Here is a 20,697-nt window from a genome sequence, read left to right as displayed (position 1 = left end):
TGGCAATGGAAATATTTTCATTGAACAACTTCCCCAGCAGCGGCTCGTTGGACGAGGGGTATGATTCGAGCTGATGGTATTAACATCACCAACTTGCGAGAGGTCTCGGGTTCAAAGGCCGAGCGAGAGCTCTCGTTCAGCTGTTGTTTCGTATTGGACAAGTCAAAGGTTTTGTAAATGTATTTGCAGTGCAAACGTTGGGATTGGTTAACGTGGGATTTGGTTTGAGAACCTGAGCACACAGTGCAGGCAATCTATCAACACAACACTCACACAAGAAAATCAAGACATTAAAAGGTTAATATGCTTGTGGCCATTCACTTTATCTCTGTTCACCAGTTTAGAGGACCCCATGTTTGTTGATTCAGGCAGCTGGCTGTGTGTATATTGTTATTCATTCATGGGTTGTGGATGTGTACCTCACTCGCTATTTCTGTTTTTCATTGTCTCTATATAATCTCCTTCAGACTCTCTCAGTCTCTCTGACTGTGTTTTTATTACGTTGACCTATTTTGCTCCTTGCTCTATGCATTCTTTCGCTGTCTGTGTGTAACCGAGGTTTACTGGATTGATTTCTGCATTTCTCCTGGGAGCAGAGATTCAATGTGATGAGTCTGTTCGCTCTGGAGTTTCGAATAACCAGAGGTGATCTTATTGAAAAGTCTGAAACTGGGAAACAGTTTGACAGTGTAAATGTTGAGAGGCTGTTCCCCCCAACCCTGGCTAAATTATTAAGAACAAAAAAAATATGCTGAATGATGTAAGAGGAGTTTGGAATATTTGGGAGAGGTGAAGCTAAGAATTCGACGATGTGAATGATGATTGAGAGGAATGGAGACGAACTTTGGGGATTCTGTCTGTCGATTCATTGTAAACGTTGAAATCAGAACAAGCTGAGACACCATATTTGTCTCCATGCATTTTAGGTTATGGAAAGCACTTTAGCCGATGTGCCCGGCTAGCTCAGTCGGTAGAGCATGAGACTCTTAATCTCGGGGTCGTGGGTTCGAGCCCCACGTTGGGCGTCATTGTTTTAAACTTTGCCTCATTCCTGGGTGAATTCCAGATCTCCGTTCCTCCAGAGGTGTCACCACTCAAACTGAGTCTTTCTCTTTTCTACTTTGTTTAACCTCACAGTTGTGGGTTTGTGACTGAAGACTGCCTCCAGTTCACTGGAAGGCGGGGAGTTGAGCGCTGAACTCCGAGAGAGGTTTTGTTCTCATTTATTTTGAGATTTAAACCCAGATCTGCGAGATTGTGTCAGTGTGAACAATAATCATCTCCATTGTAATCCAATCACTCCAGCCTTCCATCCGATCAAAAGACCGTTTGTTCTTTCCTCCTCTTCCTCTCTATTTTTCTTGACTCTGTACTTGTTTGTAAACCATTAAATCTCTAATTTCTTCCAGTTAGGGTCAAAGGGCAGCAACCTGAGTCATTCACTCTTTTCCCCTCTGCACAAAAACTGTTGAAGCTGATGAGTGCTTCCAACATTTTCTGTTTTGAGGTGGGATTTGCAGCAACTACAATTCATCATTTTGCATCCCAGTGGATCACTTTTCTTTGACTAAACCGTACCTATTTAAACAGTTAAATGGCTGAGGTTTTAAATAATAAGGCACCAGAATATGTCACCCTGTTCGACATAAAATGAAACAAAATGAGAAATAATCATTTAAGACCATAAGACATAGGAGCGGAAGTAAGGCCATTCGGCCCATCGAGTCCACTCCACCATTCAATCATGGTTGATTTCAACTCCATTTACCCGCTCTCTCCCCATAGCCCTTAATTCCTCGAGAAATCATTTCATAAAATGTTGCTAATGCAATATATATTTCCTTATCAATGCCAGCATTTGTTATCCATCCCTATTTCCCTCTGAACTGAGCATGTTGCTGGGCCATTTCAGAGGGCAGTTCAGAGTCAATCACATTGCTTTGCGTCTGGAGTCCCATGGAGGCCAGAAAGGGGAAGGATGGCAGATTTCCTTCTGCAAAAGGTCCAGATGAGTTTTCAGGACAATCAGAAAACAAGCTTCATTACTGAGACCAGCATTCACTTCAGTTTTAGTTCTAGACTGTGGTGGGATCGGGACCTGTAAGCCTGGGCCTCCGAATACATACTCCACTGATTTTACCACTACGTCACCATCATCCTGGAAGAGTGTCAGTGTAAATCCTTCACATGGAATCAAAACGCTTAATTTCACATTGAAAACAAAGATTTAAAGCAATGTACTGTGGAAATCAATGCCAGACACTCAGGATACCGGAGAATTGACGAGGTATCTATTGCTTTCATTCAAAGATAGAAAAATGTGGTGACTCCTCAGCGTGAGTGATGAAGGAGAGGCGCTCCGAAAGCTCGTGATTCCTAATAAACCTGTTGCACTTTAACCTGGTGTTGTGAGAATTCTTAGCGGGTACTGAAGGGCACTTCATTTACAATTCGCAAAAAGATGATTTTGATAAAATTAACAGCTTTCAGCAAATCGCACCGCAATCACATTGCAGACGGTGCAGTGTGTTACTCTCCTGGCCTCATTGCATCAGCCCCAGAGGACGATTGCTCAAGAACACAAAAAGCTCAGCGAAAAAGAGGTCGACGGCTTCATTCATCAGGGATTACCGTAGAGCACGAGACCTTTCTCCTAAACCATACACACACACACACACGCTTGCTCAATAATGCTCAGGTCACCTCAATTTCCGTGTTGGTCTAGTCATTAGAATTCGGCTTTCACTGCCACGGTATGGGTTCGTTTCCCGCTCAGGGAATGATGATTCATTGCTCTCGTGCAACACATGAACTATGGAGAGTGATTATTTCTTCCTGATCGAAAACGGGAGTGATACTTCTGGCAGGTTGAATGGCAAGGAGGAAAGATCTATCCCATTCCACAATCCTGTCAATTGCCCACAAAAATTCATATTTACATTACGACGTCTCACAACACTGACTCTATTTGGAGTCAGGAGCTTTCGGGGCGCTGATAAAATAAAGCAAATGTATTTCATCATCGGAGCAAATGAACCTGTTGGACTTTAACATGGTGCTGTGAGACTTCTTATTATGCCCACCCCAGTCCAACGACATCATACTTAAATTGCAATTGCTGGTACCTCCTGTCAGAATGAGTGAGCTACCTTCTATTGCATTAAATTTCATTGTAGCTCGCCACATTCAAAGAGTAATGTTTGTTATAAACCTTATTGTGGTAAATCTGTTGAAAAACTTCAGCTTATCACAGCTCCGCTTTCATCTCATTGGAAGCTAATGTGAAAAGATGAACAATTTCAAAGCTGAACAACGTGCACAGGATTGGAAAAAGAATGCGACTGTGAATAATTGGCACTGTGCATATTCCTGTACTCAGTGTCTGGGAGAATCAAGAAGATGAAATGGTCCAGTGGTTCGGATTCGGCGCTTTCAGGATCAGAGATCGGCTTCGATGCACTAAGATTTAAAGTTTTTGACAATCCGTTTAACAAACCTGAATAGTTTCCTGATTGAAAACAGCTCTGTCAGAAGCAGTGGAGTTCGATCCACTGAGTTTTGTATCCGAATAGGAAATGTCACATGGGCAACAGTTCAAGAACAAACACAGATAGTGAAGGACAGTGATGGGCTGCAAAGCGCTGCCAATAGAGTTGGGGATACAAGGTCAAATCTGTATGACAATGGGGGAGATTTTATCGATTAGATTGACACAAATGTCTCCGAGACCTGGATCCAAATCTCAGCCAAATCACAAGAAGACATCTCGCAAACTTAAACGCTAAGCTCTCCGACTTCACTCAGAAACCAGTAATTGTGAGACAAAGCGGGATGCAATCTGACCGCTCGATCCCCCTCCACCACTTAATAAGACTATGTTGGATCCCGAAAATCAACTTACAGCTGAGGGGGTATATCTCAGTGGTAAAGAATTCGCCTGCAGATTACAAGGCCTTCGGTTCAAATCCGAGTGCTCCCTTCCTTGTTTAATTGATACTTTTTTTTCAATGTAATTGTCTTTCGTTGGCTGCAAAGCGCATTGTGACGTCCAGCAACCGGGAAAGGCGCTACATAAATACAAGTTGATCTTTCATGAATTATCTTCAATCCCAATCCTTCGGTTACTGACCCTCGTCAGTGGAAACAGTTTGTCCCTATCTGCCCTATCAAGCGGCCCGTTCCCATGTCAGGAGAAGCGGGTAACCACTAAATCACAGCAACACTGTGGGGAGTAAAATAGTCAAAGGGGTTGCATAGTATTGTAAACGATGTGGTCATGTTGTAGTTCTCGACTATGTTTTGCAAAAAGAGAATTGGGTTTGGATATATCCAGCACTCGCTGACACCCTAATATAGAGTGTCTCAGTCTAAGTGGCGGAATTCGTTATTGCGTTCGACTTTAAGCAAATGGTTGGTGGCTCAGTACCATCCAGAGGCGGTGGTTGTACTGGGAAACAATCTCTCAGTATTCCGTACGTTTCAATAAGATTGCCTCTCAGTATTCTAAACTCCAGGGAATTTCAGCCCAATTTGCACAACCTCTCATCCCAGGAGAACTCTCTCATCACAGGAACCTACCAAGTCTCCAAATGAAGGGTAGCGTTTTTAAAAAAAGCATTGTGGATATCAAAAATGCACCGAATATTTCACACTAGCTCCCAACAAAATCCTGTATAAATCTAAGTTGCCGTTTATATTCTTATACAGCAATCTGCTGGCAATAAAGACCAAAATGCCACTTCCCTTCCTATAGTTTGTTGCACCACCATCTTCCTGCGTTCCTTGTACAAACACACCCAAATCTCTTTCAACATAAACGCTTATAACTGGGAAAGACGATAGCCTAGTGGTATTATCGGGAGACTGTTAATCCAGGAACTCACCCAATTTTATGGGGCCCCGGTTTTGAATCCTGTCACCGCAATGTTGTGCAATTTGTATTCAATTAAAACTATCTGGAATTAAGAATCTACTGATGACCATGAAACCATTGTCGATTGTCGGACAAATAAACATGGAGTTCGGTAATGTGCTTTAGGGAATGAAATCTGCCGTCCTTTATCCGGCCTGGCCTACATTGTTTCCAGAGCTGCAGCAAAGTGTTTGACCCTAACTGTCCCAGGGCAACCAGGATGGGCAATAAATGCTGGCCAAACAGCGACGCCCATTTTTAATGAATTAAAAAGAACTAGGTCACCTTATCAAACATTGCCTACTCTTTCTCCGTTCATGGACAAGAGAATATCTTTTTTGGCAACATGGTGGCACTGTTGCCTCAGTACCCCAGTCAACCGCCGGCAACTCCACTTCATGTTCTTCCACAGGCAGTGGATGATATCAGCTTCTCCAGAGGGTTCTGGTCTGGCCCTTTGTGCTTTCCGACATTGTGTTTCTTGACGCTGAGATGTGGACATTCTAAAGTTCTCGAGTTCAGCTCCGAGATCTGAGTTGGTAACAGACCATAATCAAGTTGAGAGGGAACATAATTAACGACCTTCATGTGGGCTCAGAAGAACTTCTCTGAATCGGTACAGTAGACAGTTAAACTCTCCTTTTGCTCAAACATCATCGACTCATCAGATCTACTCCCCCACGCAGCCATGGGCCACCATCCACACTCAATAGGGAAATGCACAAAAGGCTACCTAATCAGAAAAGAGGCCATAGTGTTGGCGGTATTATATCATCATGGATAGACAATGGGCTAACTAATAAAATACAGAACATTTGGATCCGGGGAGCATTTACAAGATGGCAAACTGTAACTACTGGAGTGCCACGAGAACCGCTGCTGGGATCAGCATTATTGATGATATATGGAAATGAGATAAACAAGATAGTTGAATGTACAATAGTCAGGTTTGCGGATCGAACAAAATAGGTGGGAAGGCAAGTGATGAGAATTTTGCAAAAAATCTGCAGAGGATGGTCTTGCAAAATCTCACTAACTGTCCTGTCTGGAGACAATACACATCTCTTTAACCTGTGTTTAACACACTCTCCCCTCACATCGTCTGACCTTTAAGACTTGATTACCTGTAAAGACTCGCATTCCAACCATTATTTTGTAAATTGAGTTTGTGTCTTTATATGCCCTGTTTGTGAATAGAACTCCCACTTACCTGATGAAGGGAAGAACCACGAGAAAGCTAGTGGTTTTTGCTACCAAATAAACATGTTGGACTTTAACCTGGTGTTGTGAGACTTCTTACTGTGAAGAATATGAAGACATGGACGTGGACAGAAAGTTCAGGGCGGGAAGGTTTGAAGGTCACTGATCGATCCCTGGCGTTATGTTCAGTGAGTTCAGGGGGACGTAATCAGAGGGAATGGAGCAGGGAGAGAGGATCCCTGGAGTGATGTTGAGTGAGTTCATGTGGATGGTGTCAGAGGGAATATTATTTGCTGGGGATGGTGCATAATATAAAAATGAATCAGAAGGATAGGTACAAAATTGGTACAAATTGGAGAACTTGAACACTGTGTGTTCACCACAAAGTGGAGCGTGTGCGTTTCTAACATTCAGAGAGGCAAAAATGCATACTTGTTTGTTGGAAAACTCAAGAAAATCCACAAAAATTTAAGCCGGAGTCTCTGTATCAGGATAAACACCATTCTCTCGGAACATTTTCCTTGTTTTTTGCTTAGTTTTTATTTCAGTTGAATCTTCGCATCTGGGAATTTCCGCGTTTGTTCCCCTAGTTTAACTTACAAACTCAAACTCTGGCAATCATTTGTAAATTTGTACTTGATTCGTGCGATTGACGCCTCGGTCTCTCGGTATTATTCCATGTTATTTACAATACTGTCCTCTCTTTGTTTTATATCTAGACTGTGGCGTATCTGCATTGGTAATGTTTAATTGGACAGTAGGGAGGGAGATTTACTCTGATAATCTGTCCTGCAGCGAAACTTGTAGTGTTTGGTGGGATAGTGTCAAGGAAGTTTTCCTCTCCATGTACTGTGCTCTTTCGGCCTCTGATGAAGCAGACTATTTATTATCTAGAATTACCTGGCGGTCGGCAATGACAGACCAGTTTATGAGTAAAATCGCCGAGTTTATACACGCTGTTGAATTATTCTGACTCGAGTTTATTGTGAAAACGCAGAGGTGAAGCTGTCTTTACTCAGAGAATTCACTGGGTGGCGCAGTGACTCTTTCGCTCCAGGGCCTTGAGTTCAAACACATCCCAGACAGGACTGGGGTAAATACCAATTTTGGAAAGGGGGAGAACCTTGTAATAGGGAAAATGTAGCGGTGCTGATGAGATTTGGATACAGGAGTTAAGCAAGGTCCTACCTTGTTCATTTTTCATTCAAAATATATTAATAATTCAAGAGAGTATTTTACAGAAAAGTTTATTTTAAACTTCACAAAAGTGAATATAATGATTGAGCTTCACACTGAGAACAGAACCCATGGGCTCTGAGCTTCCAAGTATATGTACAACTGTAAGAGACACCAGAAAGGGAAAACAGGAGCTCAACATAAAAAAAGGAAAAAACTATGAATCAGAGATTGCGAATAAGGAATAAGAAACGTCGCTTTTGTACACATGGAATTCAAGGGAAACCACCAGCTAAAATTATTGTAGAGCACAAATCGCCAATTTCAAACTGGAAGAGTGAAATATCGAGAACGACTGTCTCAGTAACAGATTCAGAATGATAACCTGAGAGAATTTTGCTTTCCGAGTCAAAGAGCGCAGATACTGTGTTGGTGCCACGCAGATAACTTAATAATCTGGTGAGGGGAATCTACAGCGTCCAAAGTTCACTCCATCACTTGATCTGTAAAAGAGAGACACAATAATGAAGCCGATGTTTTTGAGCTGGGACATTAATGTTAGTGTTTTTAATCAGTGAAATATTGAGAGATTTTTCTGCCGGTTTGAAGTGTGAGTCCATTGAATCATCTCACCTTCACCAGAGTGACTGCAGCGCTGTAGGACATGCTCAGGAAGAACAGGACGATGAATGTGGAAGCGGTTGTCCAGATTTTGCCGTTATCATCCTCATTGGCTTCAATCCAGATGTCGTCTGTGAAGTCTAGGGGCCGGAGACAAGGAAATACATTTAGATTACTTGATTGATCTAGAGAATCCTATTGGTAATGTTATATGCCCTCTTCTCTTTCTTAAGCGATTAACTTATTTTCCAATTTATTTTTCAAAATATCTCAACTATTAAGCTAGTGATACTAAGTAACAGAACTCTGTCATTACCTTCACAACTGTTCTTCGTTTTTATTCATCAACGTGTGCCAGAAAACACTCAATTTTATTTTCGGTATCAGTTCATTTTCGAACAATTTTGCAGATCTCTTATTGAAGAATATTATGATTGATATCGAGGAACGTTCACTGATCAATCATGATTTCTTTAACAAGTGTTTTCAGATCTTTAAACAGTGAATGTTGCTGTTTAAAGATGTGATTTCTCATATTCTTTATTTATGTTGGAAATGTTCAGTACATCATTAGCTTCCAGACAGTTTCTCATTACGTACAGTGCTACAGTGTGTTTGTGGATTGATTGTATTTTAGGGACAGTTGTCGGAGGATATTTGCATTGAAAAGGTTATGTTTCAAATTTACTTTCATTCATTGCCTACCATTTGTGGTTAAGATTTAGAATTTATGTATGGGTGCATGAGCATCTCATGGCCTGCATTCCACTTTGTTTATGAGCTGCTATGTGCGTATGAGTGTTAATATGCATATTCATGTGCCTGTGGTTTTGATTCGTGCATTCGTGTGCCTGCGTCTCTGTATATATACTTATTTTAATTTGATTTAATTTATTATTGTCACATGTATACAGTGAAAAGAAATGTTTCTTGCGCGCTATACAGAGAAAAACATACCGTTTATAGAGAAGGAAACGAAAGAGTGCAGAATGTATTGTTACAGCCATAGCTAGGTTGTAGACAACGATCAATTTAATGCAAGGTAGGTCCATTCAAAAGTCTGACAGCAGCAGGGAAGAAGGTATTCTTGCGTTGGTTGGTACGTAACCTCAGACTTTTGTATCGTTTTCCCGAAGGAAGAAGGTGGAAGAGAGAATGTCCGGGGTGCGTGGGGTCCTTAATTACTCTGGCTGCTTTCTGAGTCAGCGGGAAGAGTAGACAGAGTGAATGGAAAGGAGGCTGGTTTTTGTGATGGATTGGGCAACATTCACGACCTTTTGTAGTTTCTTGCGGTCTTGCGCAGAGCAGGAACCATACCAAGCTGTGATACAACCAGAAAGAATGCTTTCTATGATGCATATGTGAAAGTTGGTGAGAACCGTAGCTGACATACCAAATTTCCTTAGTCATCTGAGACAGTAGAGGGGTTGTGGGTTTTCTTAACTATAGTGCCGGCATAGGGAGACCAGGACAGGTTGTTGGTGATCTGGATACCTTCAAACGTGAGGCTCTTGACACTTTCTACTTCGCCCCCTTTGATGTAGACAGGGGCATGTTCTCCTTTACGCTTCCTGAAGTCGATGACAATTTCCTTCATTTTGTTGACATTGAGGGAGAGATTATTGTTGCCGCACCAGTTCAACAGATTCTCTATCATTCCTCTATCTCATCATTGTTTGAGATCCGAGCCACTGCGATGGTGTCCTCGAAAATCGAATTGGAGGGAATTTTGGCTGCACAGTCATAGGTGTATAAGATGTAGAGTCGGGGGCTGAGAACACAGCCTTGTTGGGCAACGGTGTTGACGATGATCATGGAGGAGGTGTTGTTGCTATCCTTACTGATGGTGGTCTGTGAGTTACGAAGTTCAGGATCCAGTCGCAGAGGGAGGTGCTGAGGCCCAGGCCACTGAGTTTGGAGATGTGTTTCGTGGGTATAATCGTGTTGAAGTTTCAGCTGTAGTCAATAAATAGGAGTCTGACATAGGTGTCCTTGTTTTCTAGATGTTCCAGGATTGAGTGCAGGGCCATGGAAATGGCATCTGCTGTGGACCTCTGGCGGCGGTAGGGAAACTGTAGTGGATCCAGGTAGTCCGGGAGGTTGGAATTGATTCGTGCCATGACTGACCTTTCGGACCAATTCATAATGATGGATGTCAGAGCCACCGGTGATAGTCATTAAGGCACGCTGCTTGGTTTTTCTTAGGTACCGGGATGATGGTCGTCTTCTTGAAGCAGATACGGACCTCAGATTGTTGTAAAGAGAGGTTGAAAATGTCTGTAAATACCCCCGCCAGCTGATCTGCACATGATCTGAGTGCTCGTCCGGGTACCCCATTCGGGCCAGTTGCTTTCCATGGGTTGACCTTCAAGAAACCGCCTTGACATCTGCAATTGTGACCCCAGATATAGGTTCATCCAGGGCTTCCAGGGTGGAGGACATGCTCTCGCTGACCTCTTGCTGAAAGCGGGCGTAGAATGCATTGAGATCATCAGGGAGAGCTGCGTTGGTGCCAGCGATTTTACATGCCTTCATCTTGTTGCCTGTTATGCCTTGCAGATCTTGCCATAGTCGGCGGGGTCGGTTTGGCTAGCCTGGGACTCTAGCTTGATCCGGTATTGTCTTTTGGCATCTTTGATGGATCTCATTAGATCATATCTGGCTTTCTTGTATAGGTCAGTGTCGCCTGACCTGGACGCCTCAGACCTGGACTTCAGCAAGCAGTGAATATGCCTGTTCATCCATGGTTTCCAGTTGGGGGACACACGGATTTGCTTCGTTGGCATACAGTCTTCTACACACTTACTAATGAAGCCAGTTACGGTCGTGGCGTACTCGTTCAGGCTGGTCGCAGAGTTTTTAAATACTGACCAGTCCACTGACTTCAAGCAGCCCCGTAGAAGATCATTCCATTCCTCAGACCAACATTGCACGAGTTTCTTTGATGGATTTTCCCGCTTCAGTTTTTGCTTGTAAGTCGGGAGCAGGAGCACAGCCTTATGGTCTGAATTGCCAAAGTGTGGGCGGGCGATAGAGCAGTAGGTATGTTTGATATGTGTGTACCGGTGGTGCAGGATGTTCGGGCCTCTGGTCGAACGAATATCCGAATGACAGACGAATAGTATATTCGTCTGTCATTATGTTTGTATGACTGCATTATTATGTGAAATCTATGCTTATAATGACAGTAGGATATGCTATTCGTCTGTCATTATGTTTGTGTGAAGTCTATGCTTATTTATTAAAGACACTCTTATTGCGTGTGTATGCGTTTTCAAGTTTGCTGATGACACCACAGTAGTGGGTCGGATCTCAAACAATGACGAGATAGAGGAATGATAGAGTACAGGAATGAGATAGAGAATCTTGATAACTAGTGCGACGCCAATAACCCTCCCTCAATGTCAACAAAACGAAGGATATTGTCATCGGCTTCAGGAGGCATATTGGAGAACATGCCCTGTCTACATCAAAGGGGAGGAAGTAGAAATGGTCGAGAGCTTCATATCTTTAGCTGCACAGATCACCAGCAACCTGTTCTGGTCCCCGCATGCCTACACTATAGTTAAGAAAGCCCACCAACCCCTCTACTTTCTCAGAAGACTAAGGAAATTTGGCATGCCAGCAATGACTCTCACCAAATTTTACAGATGCACCATAGGAAGCATTCCTTCTGGTTGTATCACAGCTTGGCATGGCTCCAGCTCTGCCCAAGACCGCAGTTAGCTACAAAAGGTCATAAATGTAGCCCAATCCATCATGAAAACCAGCCTCCTTTCCATTCACTATGTCTACACTTCCCGCTGTCTCGGAAAGCAGCCAGCATAATTAACGACCCCAAGCACCCCGGACATTCCCTCTTCCACCTTTCTCCGTCGGAGGAAAGATAGAGAAGTCTGTGGTCGCATACCAACCGACCCAAGAACAGCTTCTTCCCTGCTGCCATCAGAGTTTTGAATGGACGTATCGCGCATTAAGTTGATCTTCAGCTGCACATTGGCTGTAACTGTAACAGTACATTCTGCACTCTCTCGTTTCCTTCTCCATGAAAGGTATGCTTTTTCTGTAGAGGGCGCAAGAAACAATACTTTTCACTGTATCCCAATGCATGTGACAATAATATTAAACCAAGCAAATCAAATCAAATGCCTTGATCCTTCTTTTTTGTGTTCTACCTATCCATCAGGCTCTTAATATTCGTCTTGTTTTCTTTGTGTCTCTTTGTCTGTTTCTGTGTGACTATCTGTTAATGTGTTCGTGTATGGATTTAAATTTTGATAGTTCTTTATAACTTTGTGCTGATGGATGTTTAAGTCTCCATGCGTACTAATGTGTGTGATGGTGTTCTGTTCTGTTTGAGGATGTAAATGATTGCATCTGCATGTGTGCGTGTGTATGTTTTTCTGTCTATTCATCTGTGTGTTTCTGTGCCCGTGTGTTGTCTGATAATGTGCTATTGTATGTGTCCATGTATGTGTGTTAATGTGTATGACATTGCGTGTCTTTATGTCTATGTTTCTGCCATCGTGAACGTGTGCCCTTACATATGAATTTATTTGTGCGCTTGTGTATGGAATTTATATGTGCGCATGTGTATGTGCCTGTATGTGTGCTTGTCTGTTCGTATCTATGTATTTGTGTGCATGCTTTTGTGTGTGTATGTGCATGTACGTGTATGTATGCATGTACTGGCGTGTGTGTGTATTAATATGCGCATGTGCTTATTTGAGTGTGTGTATGTTTTATATATGTTTGCGCATGTATATGTCTATGTGTGCATTTCTGTATGTGTGTGTGAATGTGTGCATGAATGTGTGTGTGTGTGTAGTTGTGTGCATTCAGAGTGCGTGTGAATGTATGTGTGCCTATGTATTGTGCCTGTTTTTTTGTGCATGCGTGTTTTTGTGGGCATGTGTTTTTGTGTTTGCCTGTGTATGTGTTTGTGCATGACTATTAGTGTGAGCATGTTTGTTTCTCTGTAAGTGTGTTCATTAATGTTTGTTTTGCGTGTACGTTTGGTGTGTAAAAGTGTTTTTTATTTGTGTGTATGCACGTACGTGTTCGTGTATTTGTGTGTGCCTCTCTGTAATTGTATACATGTGCGTATATGATTGGGTGTGTGTATGCTCGTGTTTGTGTCAATGTGTGTATTTGCATGAGTATTTGTGTATTTGTGTGAATATGTGCGAGCATGTGTATTTGTGTATGTATTTGTGCCTTTGTGTTTATGTGTGTTGTGTGTGTGTATGTGTGTCGATGTGTATATGTGTGTGGATGTGCGAGCCGATGCGCATATTTGTAATGGTGTCAGTTTTGTGTGTTTTCTTATTGCTGTTCCAAGTTTCACGGGTAACCATTAATCAAGCCTGACCCGGACAATAAAAATTATGGATAATATTTCCAATGTTTGTGGCTAATGTCTTTTATGTGAGCGACAAGGTGACATCAGATGAGTGAATGCAATAATTCATTGATGCGTCTCAGAATACTCATGGAGAAAACTGTAAAAACCGGAGAGAATTCAATCGTTGGTTTAAATTTGGGTTGTGAGAAATCAATCCCAGCATATGACTAACAGGAGCAAGAGTGTTGAAAGATTTTTAAGTTTTGGATAAATATATATTTTATGAAATGTTTCACAAAATGGAAGTTTAAACTCTGCGGCCAATAATCCAGAGGTCCATAAGACCATAAGACCTAGTAGCAGAATTAGGCCACTCGGCCCATCGAGTCTGCTCAGCCATTCAATCATGGCTGATCGTTTTCTCATCCCCATTCTCCTGTCTTTTCCCCATAACCCCTGGCCCCCTTATTAATCAAGAAACTATCTATTTTTGTCTTAAAGACACTCAATGACCTGGCCTCCACAGCCTTCTGCGGCAAAGAGTTCCATAGATTCACCACTTCTGGCTGAAGAAATTAGTCCTCATCTATGGTTCTATGGTTCTCTGTTTTAAAGGATCGTCCCTTTAGCCTGAGGTTTAGCCATCTGGTTCTAGTTTTTCCTACGAGTGGAAACATCCTCACCACAAACACTCTATCCAGGCCTCGCAGTATCCTGTAAGTTTCAATAAGATCCCCCCCTCATCCTTCTAAGCTCCAACAAGTATTAACCTAGAGTCCTCAACCGTTCCTCATACGACACGCTCTCCATTCCAGGGATAATTTTGTGAACCTCCTCTGGACCCTTTTCAAGGTCAGCACATCCTTCCTTAGATATGAGGCCCAAAACGGCTCACAATACTCCAAATAGTGTCTGACCAGAGCATTATGCAGCCTCAGAAATACATCCCTGTTCTTGTATTCTGGCTCTCTCGACATGAATGCTAACATTGCATTTGCCTTCCTAATTGCCGACTGAAGCTGCACATCAACCTCACAAGAATGTTGAAAAATGACACCCAAGTCCCTTTGTGTTTCTGATTTCCTAAGCATTTTCCGATTTAGAAAATAGTGTATGCCTCCATCCCTCCTTTCAAAATACATAACCTCACACTTTTCCACATTGTATTCCATCTGCCACTTCTTTGCCCACTCTCCTAACCTGTCCGAGTCCTTCTGCAGCCCCCCTGCTTCCTCAATACTACCTGTCCCTCTATATATCTTCGTATCATCTGCAAACTGAGCAACAGTGCCTTCAGTTCCTTCTTCCAAATCGTTAATGTATATCGTGAAATGTTGTGGTCCCAGCACCGACCCGTGAGGCACACCACTAGTCACCGGTTGACATCCTGAAAAAGACCCCTTTACCCCCAACTCTCTGCCTTCTGCCAGTCAACCAATCCTCTATCCATGCCAGGATCTTACCCTTAACACCATGGGCAATTAACTTCTTTAACAGTCTCCTATGCAGCACCATGTCAAAGGCCTTCTGGGAATCTAAACAAATCATATATACTTGTTCTCCTTTATCTAACGTCCTTGTTACATCCTCAAAGTACTCTAGCAGATTTGACAGACATGACTTCCCCTTGACAAAGCCGTGCTGACTCAGTCCTACGTTATCATGCACTTCCAAATACTCTGCGATCTCATCTTTAATAATGGACTCTAAAATCCCGGAAATAAAAGTCAATTTCTACTGATGGCAACTGAGTTCTTATCGGAAATGCCCTTCCGAATGCACTGTCTGAGGAGAGGGAAATAGTGAGCTCATAGTTTGCTCTGTTTCGCCGGTAATTACCCTTTTGGATCTATCCGCAGAGGAATTGGAGCCACAGTGGGTTACGTTTGTGGCTCCACGGTGGCACAGTGATTAGCACTGCTGCTTCACAGCGCCAGGGACGTGGGTTCGATTACCGGTTTGGGTCACTGTCTGTGCGGGTTCTGCAGGTTTCCCCGTGTCTGCGTGCGTTTCCTCCGGGTGCTCTGATTTCCTTCCACAGTCCAAAGATATGCAGGCTAGGTGGATTGGCGATGCTAAATTGCCCCTAAGTGTCAGGGGACTAGCTAGGGTAAATGCATGGGATGAAGGGGATTGGGTCTGGGTGGGATTGTGGTCGGTGCAGACTCGATGGGCCGAACGGCCTCCTTCTGCACGACAGGATTCCATGACTCTCTATAATCGCATTCCTCGTCTTTTCATTGAGGCAAGTGGGGTTCGGTGCGTGAGTTAATGGACCTCCACCTCTGTTTCGACAGTGTGTATCTGAACGGGGATCGCTGGTTACCAAGAATTGGGAGCGAGACCTGTAAATATGAGACCCAAACCAAAGATACCTAACGTAAGTAAAACAGGAAAACAATCAACTAAGCGATTGGGTATTTCATTCATCGTTGGAGAAAAAAGCTTTTATTACTTTTATTGAAGTTCTGAATGTAACCGAGTGATTCTCAATGACAGGAATTAACGGTGTCCATCAGTGCAAGAGAAATGTTCACAAAACTGGGTTTACCACTGGATTTATCAACCGTTCTGTTGATGATCTTCAAGGGGATAGCTTCATGTCCCACCACACAGGAGTAAGAAGCGCCGCTGGCCCACTCCAACGCTGCAATGGATAACAGACTGTACATGAAGAAGGAGCTATTGCCGTTCTCCGCCATCACCTTCGTGTTACTGTAGTTCCCGGGATTCACCGGCTTGTCTTTGAAGGTCCACTTGACGAAGATCTCTCGGGGGGAGAAACCTCTCACTAAGCAGGAGAGGGAGACTATTTTTTGAGCGGAGACTTCTTCTGCCAAGGGCATGAGGACAGAAACGGACGGTTCCCGCGGATTTGGATCTGCTGAAAATATATAATAAATGTCAATAAAGTGGAGAGTTCCAGATACAATTCAACGGTAGACCAGAGGCGAGGGGAATGTTTTGGATGTATGGGCTTAAATGTTCATCTTTGTGATCTGCCCGGTTTCCCAGTTCGGAGCAGAGATTGATATGCTTTTCTTTGCTCCCTACTGTTCTGGATTTCAATTCTGTACCAGGCCCTTCCCATCTTACTCCCAGAGGTACAGGGGAAACCAATAAATGCAATGCACTTGGATTTCCATAAAGCATTCAATAGGGAAATGCACAAAAGGCTACTTAATAAGAAAAGGGGCCATAGTGTTGGCGGTATTATATCATGGATAGAGAATGGGCTAACTAAAAGAATACAGAAAATTTGGATCCGGGGAGCATTTACAAGATGGCAAACTGTAACTAGTGGAGTGCCACTAGAACCGCTGCTGGGATCAGCATTATTGATGATATATGGAAATGAGGTAAACAAGATAGTTGAATGTATAATAGTCAGGTTTGCGGATCGAACAAAATAGGTGGGAAGGCAAGTGATGAGAATTTTGCAAAAAATCTGCGGAGGAATATGAGCAGGTTAAGCAAGTGAACAAAAACTTGGCAGGTGGAATATAATGCAGGACAATGTGAATTTATGCACATTGTTGGGAAGAGTAAAGGGGTTGAATATTATTTAAATGGACAAAAACAGCATAAAGCTGCAGCAACATGCGATTTGGGGATCATCGTGCATATATCACGAACACGAGCGTGCAAGTTCAGCAGGTAATGAGAAATACAAATGGAATGTTGGGCATCATTTAAAAAGGAATGGAATATAACAGTAGGGGAAAAAGGATAAACGATGCAACCTGGCACAATCTTCAAATGGTGAAGAGTTTTGATCCCAATAAATAAGGAAATGACAGAAGTGATTGACGAGGGAAAGGCCGTGAATGTTGTCTACATGGAATTTAGTAAAGCATTTAAAAAGATCCCGCATGGCAGGCTGATGCAAAAGGTTCAATAACATGGCATCAAGGGTGAACTCGCTGGATGGAGTCAGAACTAGCTTGGCCATAGAAGGCCGTAGCGGTGGAAGGATGTTTCTTTTTTCTGAATGGCGGTCCATAACTGGTGGTGTTCCACACGGATCAATGCTGAAACCTCTGTTGTTTGTAATATATATAAATATATATATATATCTTATATACATTACTTCAATAACATGCAGCTGGCATCATCAGGAGAGGGAGACTATTTTTTGAGCGGAGACTTCTTCTGCCGAGGGCATGACGACAGAAACGGACGGTTCCCGCGGATTTGGATCTGCTGAAAATATATAATAAATGTCAATAAAGTGGAGAGTTCCAGATACAATTCAACGGTAGACCAGAGGCTTATCATCTTGCGGATGATACTAAGATTGCTGGAACTGCGGATAGTGATGAGGATTGTCAAATAATACAGCAGGATATAGGTAGACTGACAATTTGGGAGGGGAAATGTCAGATGGAATTTTATCCGGACAAATGCGATTTGATGCATGTTCCTTCGAGGAATGGTTGAGGAGGTCTGCCATGTAACTCATTGGAGATTAGATAAATGTGAGGCAACCTTATTGAGCTATATATCATGCTCAGGTGTCGGGACAGGGTAGATGCTGAGACGTTTCTTTTCTCCCCTTTTGTGGAAGAGTCTCGGACTACAAGGTATAATATCTGAGTAAGGGGCTGAGCCATTTAGGAGAGGGATAAGGAGGAATTTCCTCTCAGAGGGTAGTGAATCTGTTAAATTATTTACTACAGTGGGCTCTAGACGCTGGGTCATTAAGTATGTTCGTAGACAAATTTGTAATCAATAAGGGAATCAACAAATATGGAGTTGGGGCGGGAAAGTGGAGTGCAACGTTACCCTATCGGATGTGTCATGATCTCACTGAATGCCAGAGCATACTCAAAGGGTCGAATGACTATAACTTACTGCCCATGCTCTTACTCAATCTAAGCCAATCTCACCACCTTCAATTCATTGTTCATTCATCAACTTATCAATTTCCCCATTTAAAAAAGTCCGCACGACCAGAGTGTTTAGTTAATGGAATTATCAATCAGGAGAGGCCAAAAGAACATGGAATAATACATATTGACTTTACACATATAATGTAAATAGACACAATGGCTCATTAATCGCTCCAATCCCTCCACTCACCTTCTTCCTTGTGGACGGATTTTCTTAAAGGTGTCGGCAGATCCTCATGGTTCGCAATGCAGTCAAACACAGTCCCACTCAGCCAGGCTTGTGTTGAGATGTTTAAGTTGCTGACGACGCTGTAAGGATCCTCTCCAGGCTTTTCAGCAATATCTGATTTCAAAGCCTTCTTGTCTTGGCTCCAGGACACGTTGAGTCCATAAGGAGCATGAGATATGACGCAGGTTAAGGTTACAGTAGCCTCCAGTAAGACCTGTTCAATTGGTGGTGGCAGTATTGTCAAGGTGGAATCAGCATTCTGGTAAGAATCTGCAAAGGAAAAATGAAAATCAACACAAGTTCCATCTTCAGAATCAAGACAACATTATTCAGCCCTCACACTCTAAATGGAATAAATCAACTTCGAGATATCAAACTCCAACCATCGCCCTTAATCTTCTATAGTCAATGAAAAACCAGCTTGGTCTGGGAAAACTATTCTCATTGTTAAAATATTTCTGCTCCACTCCCATTCTAATGAATCGACATTGCAACTTTCCCAATACAAATATATCATTCCTGATCTCAGGAATGCAGTCCTGAACGTTGGTTTATAAATAGGGTGAATGCACTTTTCAACACATTACCCTAAAGGTGTTACCAGACAACGACATCAGTCCAAATATTATCAGCTGCCTCAGGAATTTCTGTGCATATTAATGCATGTCACACTAATAAATGAAATCAAAGGATAAAGCTGGTATCAATTCCACCTCTCTCACTATATGACATCAAAGTATCAAAGTTGGGGGAATCATTTTTTGCAATTCTGATAAAATCCTGAATAGTGAGCAATCCAAATGGAGCTCTTACATTAGAATGAAACACAAACTACATAGAAATAACTAAGAATTTGTTGCCTGCAATGTCCTAACTTCAATCATTTTTGGTTTTGATTAAAAGCAGAGCGCAGAGTAACCAATTTCTTTATTGGTCTGTGCCTCTTACCCAGAGATCCAGTGATGTTTCGACTTTGGAGGAGGCCTTGATGAGTGACCTGGCAGGTATAGACTGCTTTGCTGAACCATTCTCCAGCGGAGACTGTCAGCCCACTGCTCGCCGAGAAGTTCCCATTCGCATTCCAGGCGGGAGAGGTGACAATTCCTGAATCCATGGGTTGTCCATTCTTCAGCCACTTCACCGTCATTGACTTTGGAAAGAAACCGATAATTGAACAGATAACGGTTGTAAATTTGCTGCTTGTGATTTCTTCACTGGAACTCACGGTGAGGATAACGGTTGGTGCGATGTCATCTCGAGGACCTTCAGAAACACATGTTAATCATTTTCAGCAGAAGATGTTGATCAATCAAATGCATTCTGTATTATCAATTCATTTGCAGTCAATGGACACAAACCTGGATATTCCAGGGGTCAAGAATATGCAGATCTCTATAAATTAGTTATAACAAATGTCACATACAGGTTAATCAAAGGAATTTTGTTATGTACAATTTCTACAACACTTACATTGCATTTCAATGCTCTTATCTGAACCGCTGTGTCGAACCTCACAGTTGATGTTGCTGCATGCTCCCTCTGACTCGGTGATGGTTAATTGGCTGCTTAGGGTGTAGGTTCCCTTTGTGTTTCTCATTGATGGGTAAGTCTTAACTCCAGTGGTGATCGGCTGTCCATCTTTCTTCCAGGTCAGCCTGGTGATTTCTGGGAAGTAGTCCATCGCCAAGCAGCCGTAGGTGACGGTGCCGTCGGTGTTGTGTTGCTGACAGGAGGAGACCAGGTTGTGGAGAACGAGCGGAGACGGTGTCGCTGGGAAAGAATGGCCGATATAACAAGTTAGACTCTGTTATTTGCGATTACTAAGCCAGCAGACATTTCAGGATTTGACCAGAACTGTGAGGTTATGCTAATATTTCCGAACAAAACCTACATCACATTTGAGATTTTATTTGTGCTATTAGTTAGAAACCATCACCTGTTCCTTCCCTCTGTAGAAACTCACATCTCTTTCTCCGTCTCTGTCACATTGGAGAAAAAAAACATTTTGACGTTATCTGAATGACATACATGGCATTGGATCAAAAGAGAAGAGACAGCGGATTCTGTCCATCAACTCTGCGACCATTTGTTTCTCAATCATCAACAGTTGGTGAGGAGGAAGTTGTCTCTACATTTATGTCGTTGCAGTTTTGGAAATTAGAGAATCCCTACAGTACAGAAGGAGGCCATTTGGCCCATTTAGTCTGTACCAATGACAATCCCACCCAGGCCCTATTCCCAAACCCTGCTACTGCTCTTGCGAACCCTGCCAGCTCGTGGAATATTCTCTGTAAACACATTTCATATCGAATATTACCCTGCT

General features: G+C 42.7%; 1 non-coding gene and 1 gene segment (V, D, J or C); one reads left to right on the top strand and one right to left on the bottom strand.

Moving 5' to 3' along the window:
* Positions 1-952: 952 nt before the first annotated feature.
* trnak-cuu (transfer RNA lysine (anticodon CUU)) lies at positions 953-1,025 on the top strand. The gene has a single exon. It is a non-coding gene; the product is annotated as a tRNA-Lys (tRNA).
* A 4,283-nt stretch (positions 1,026-5,308) lies between these two features.
* On the bottom strand, positions 5,309-20,055 carry LOC144480707 (Ig heavy chain C region-like). The segment is given in 6 exon segments: positions 5,309-5,443; positions 7,922-8,049; positions 15,805-16,137; positions 18,336-18,644; positions 19,323-19,637; positions 19,845-20,055. Coding segments are annotated over 6 exon segments (1,431 nt in total).
* Between the last annotated feature and the right edge of the window lie 642 nt (positions 20,056-20,697).

This window comes from Mustelus asterias, chromosome 30 (genome assembly GCF_964213995.1).
Source record: "Mustelus asterias chromosome 30, sMusAst1.hap1.1, whole genome shotgun sequence".
Classification (NCBI taxonomy): domain Eukaryota; kingdom Metazoa; phylum Chordata; class Chondrichthyes; order Carcharhiniformes; family Triakidae; genus Mustelus; species Mustelus asterias.
This window is presented reverse-complemented; position numbering and strand designations above follow the sequence as displayed.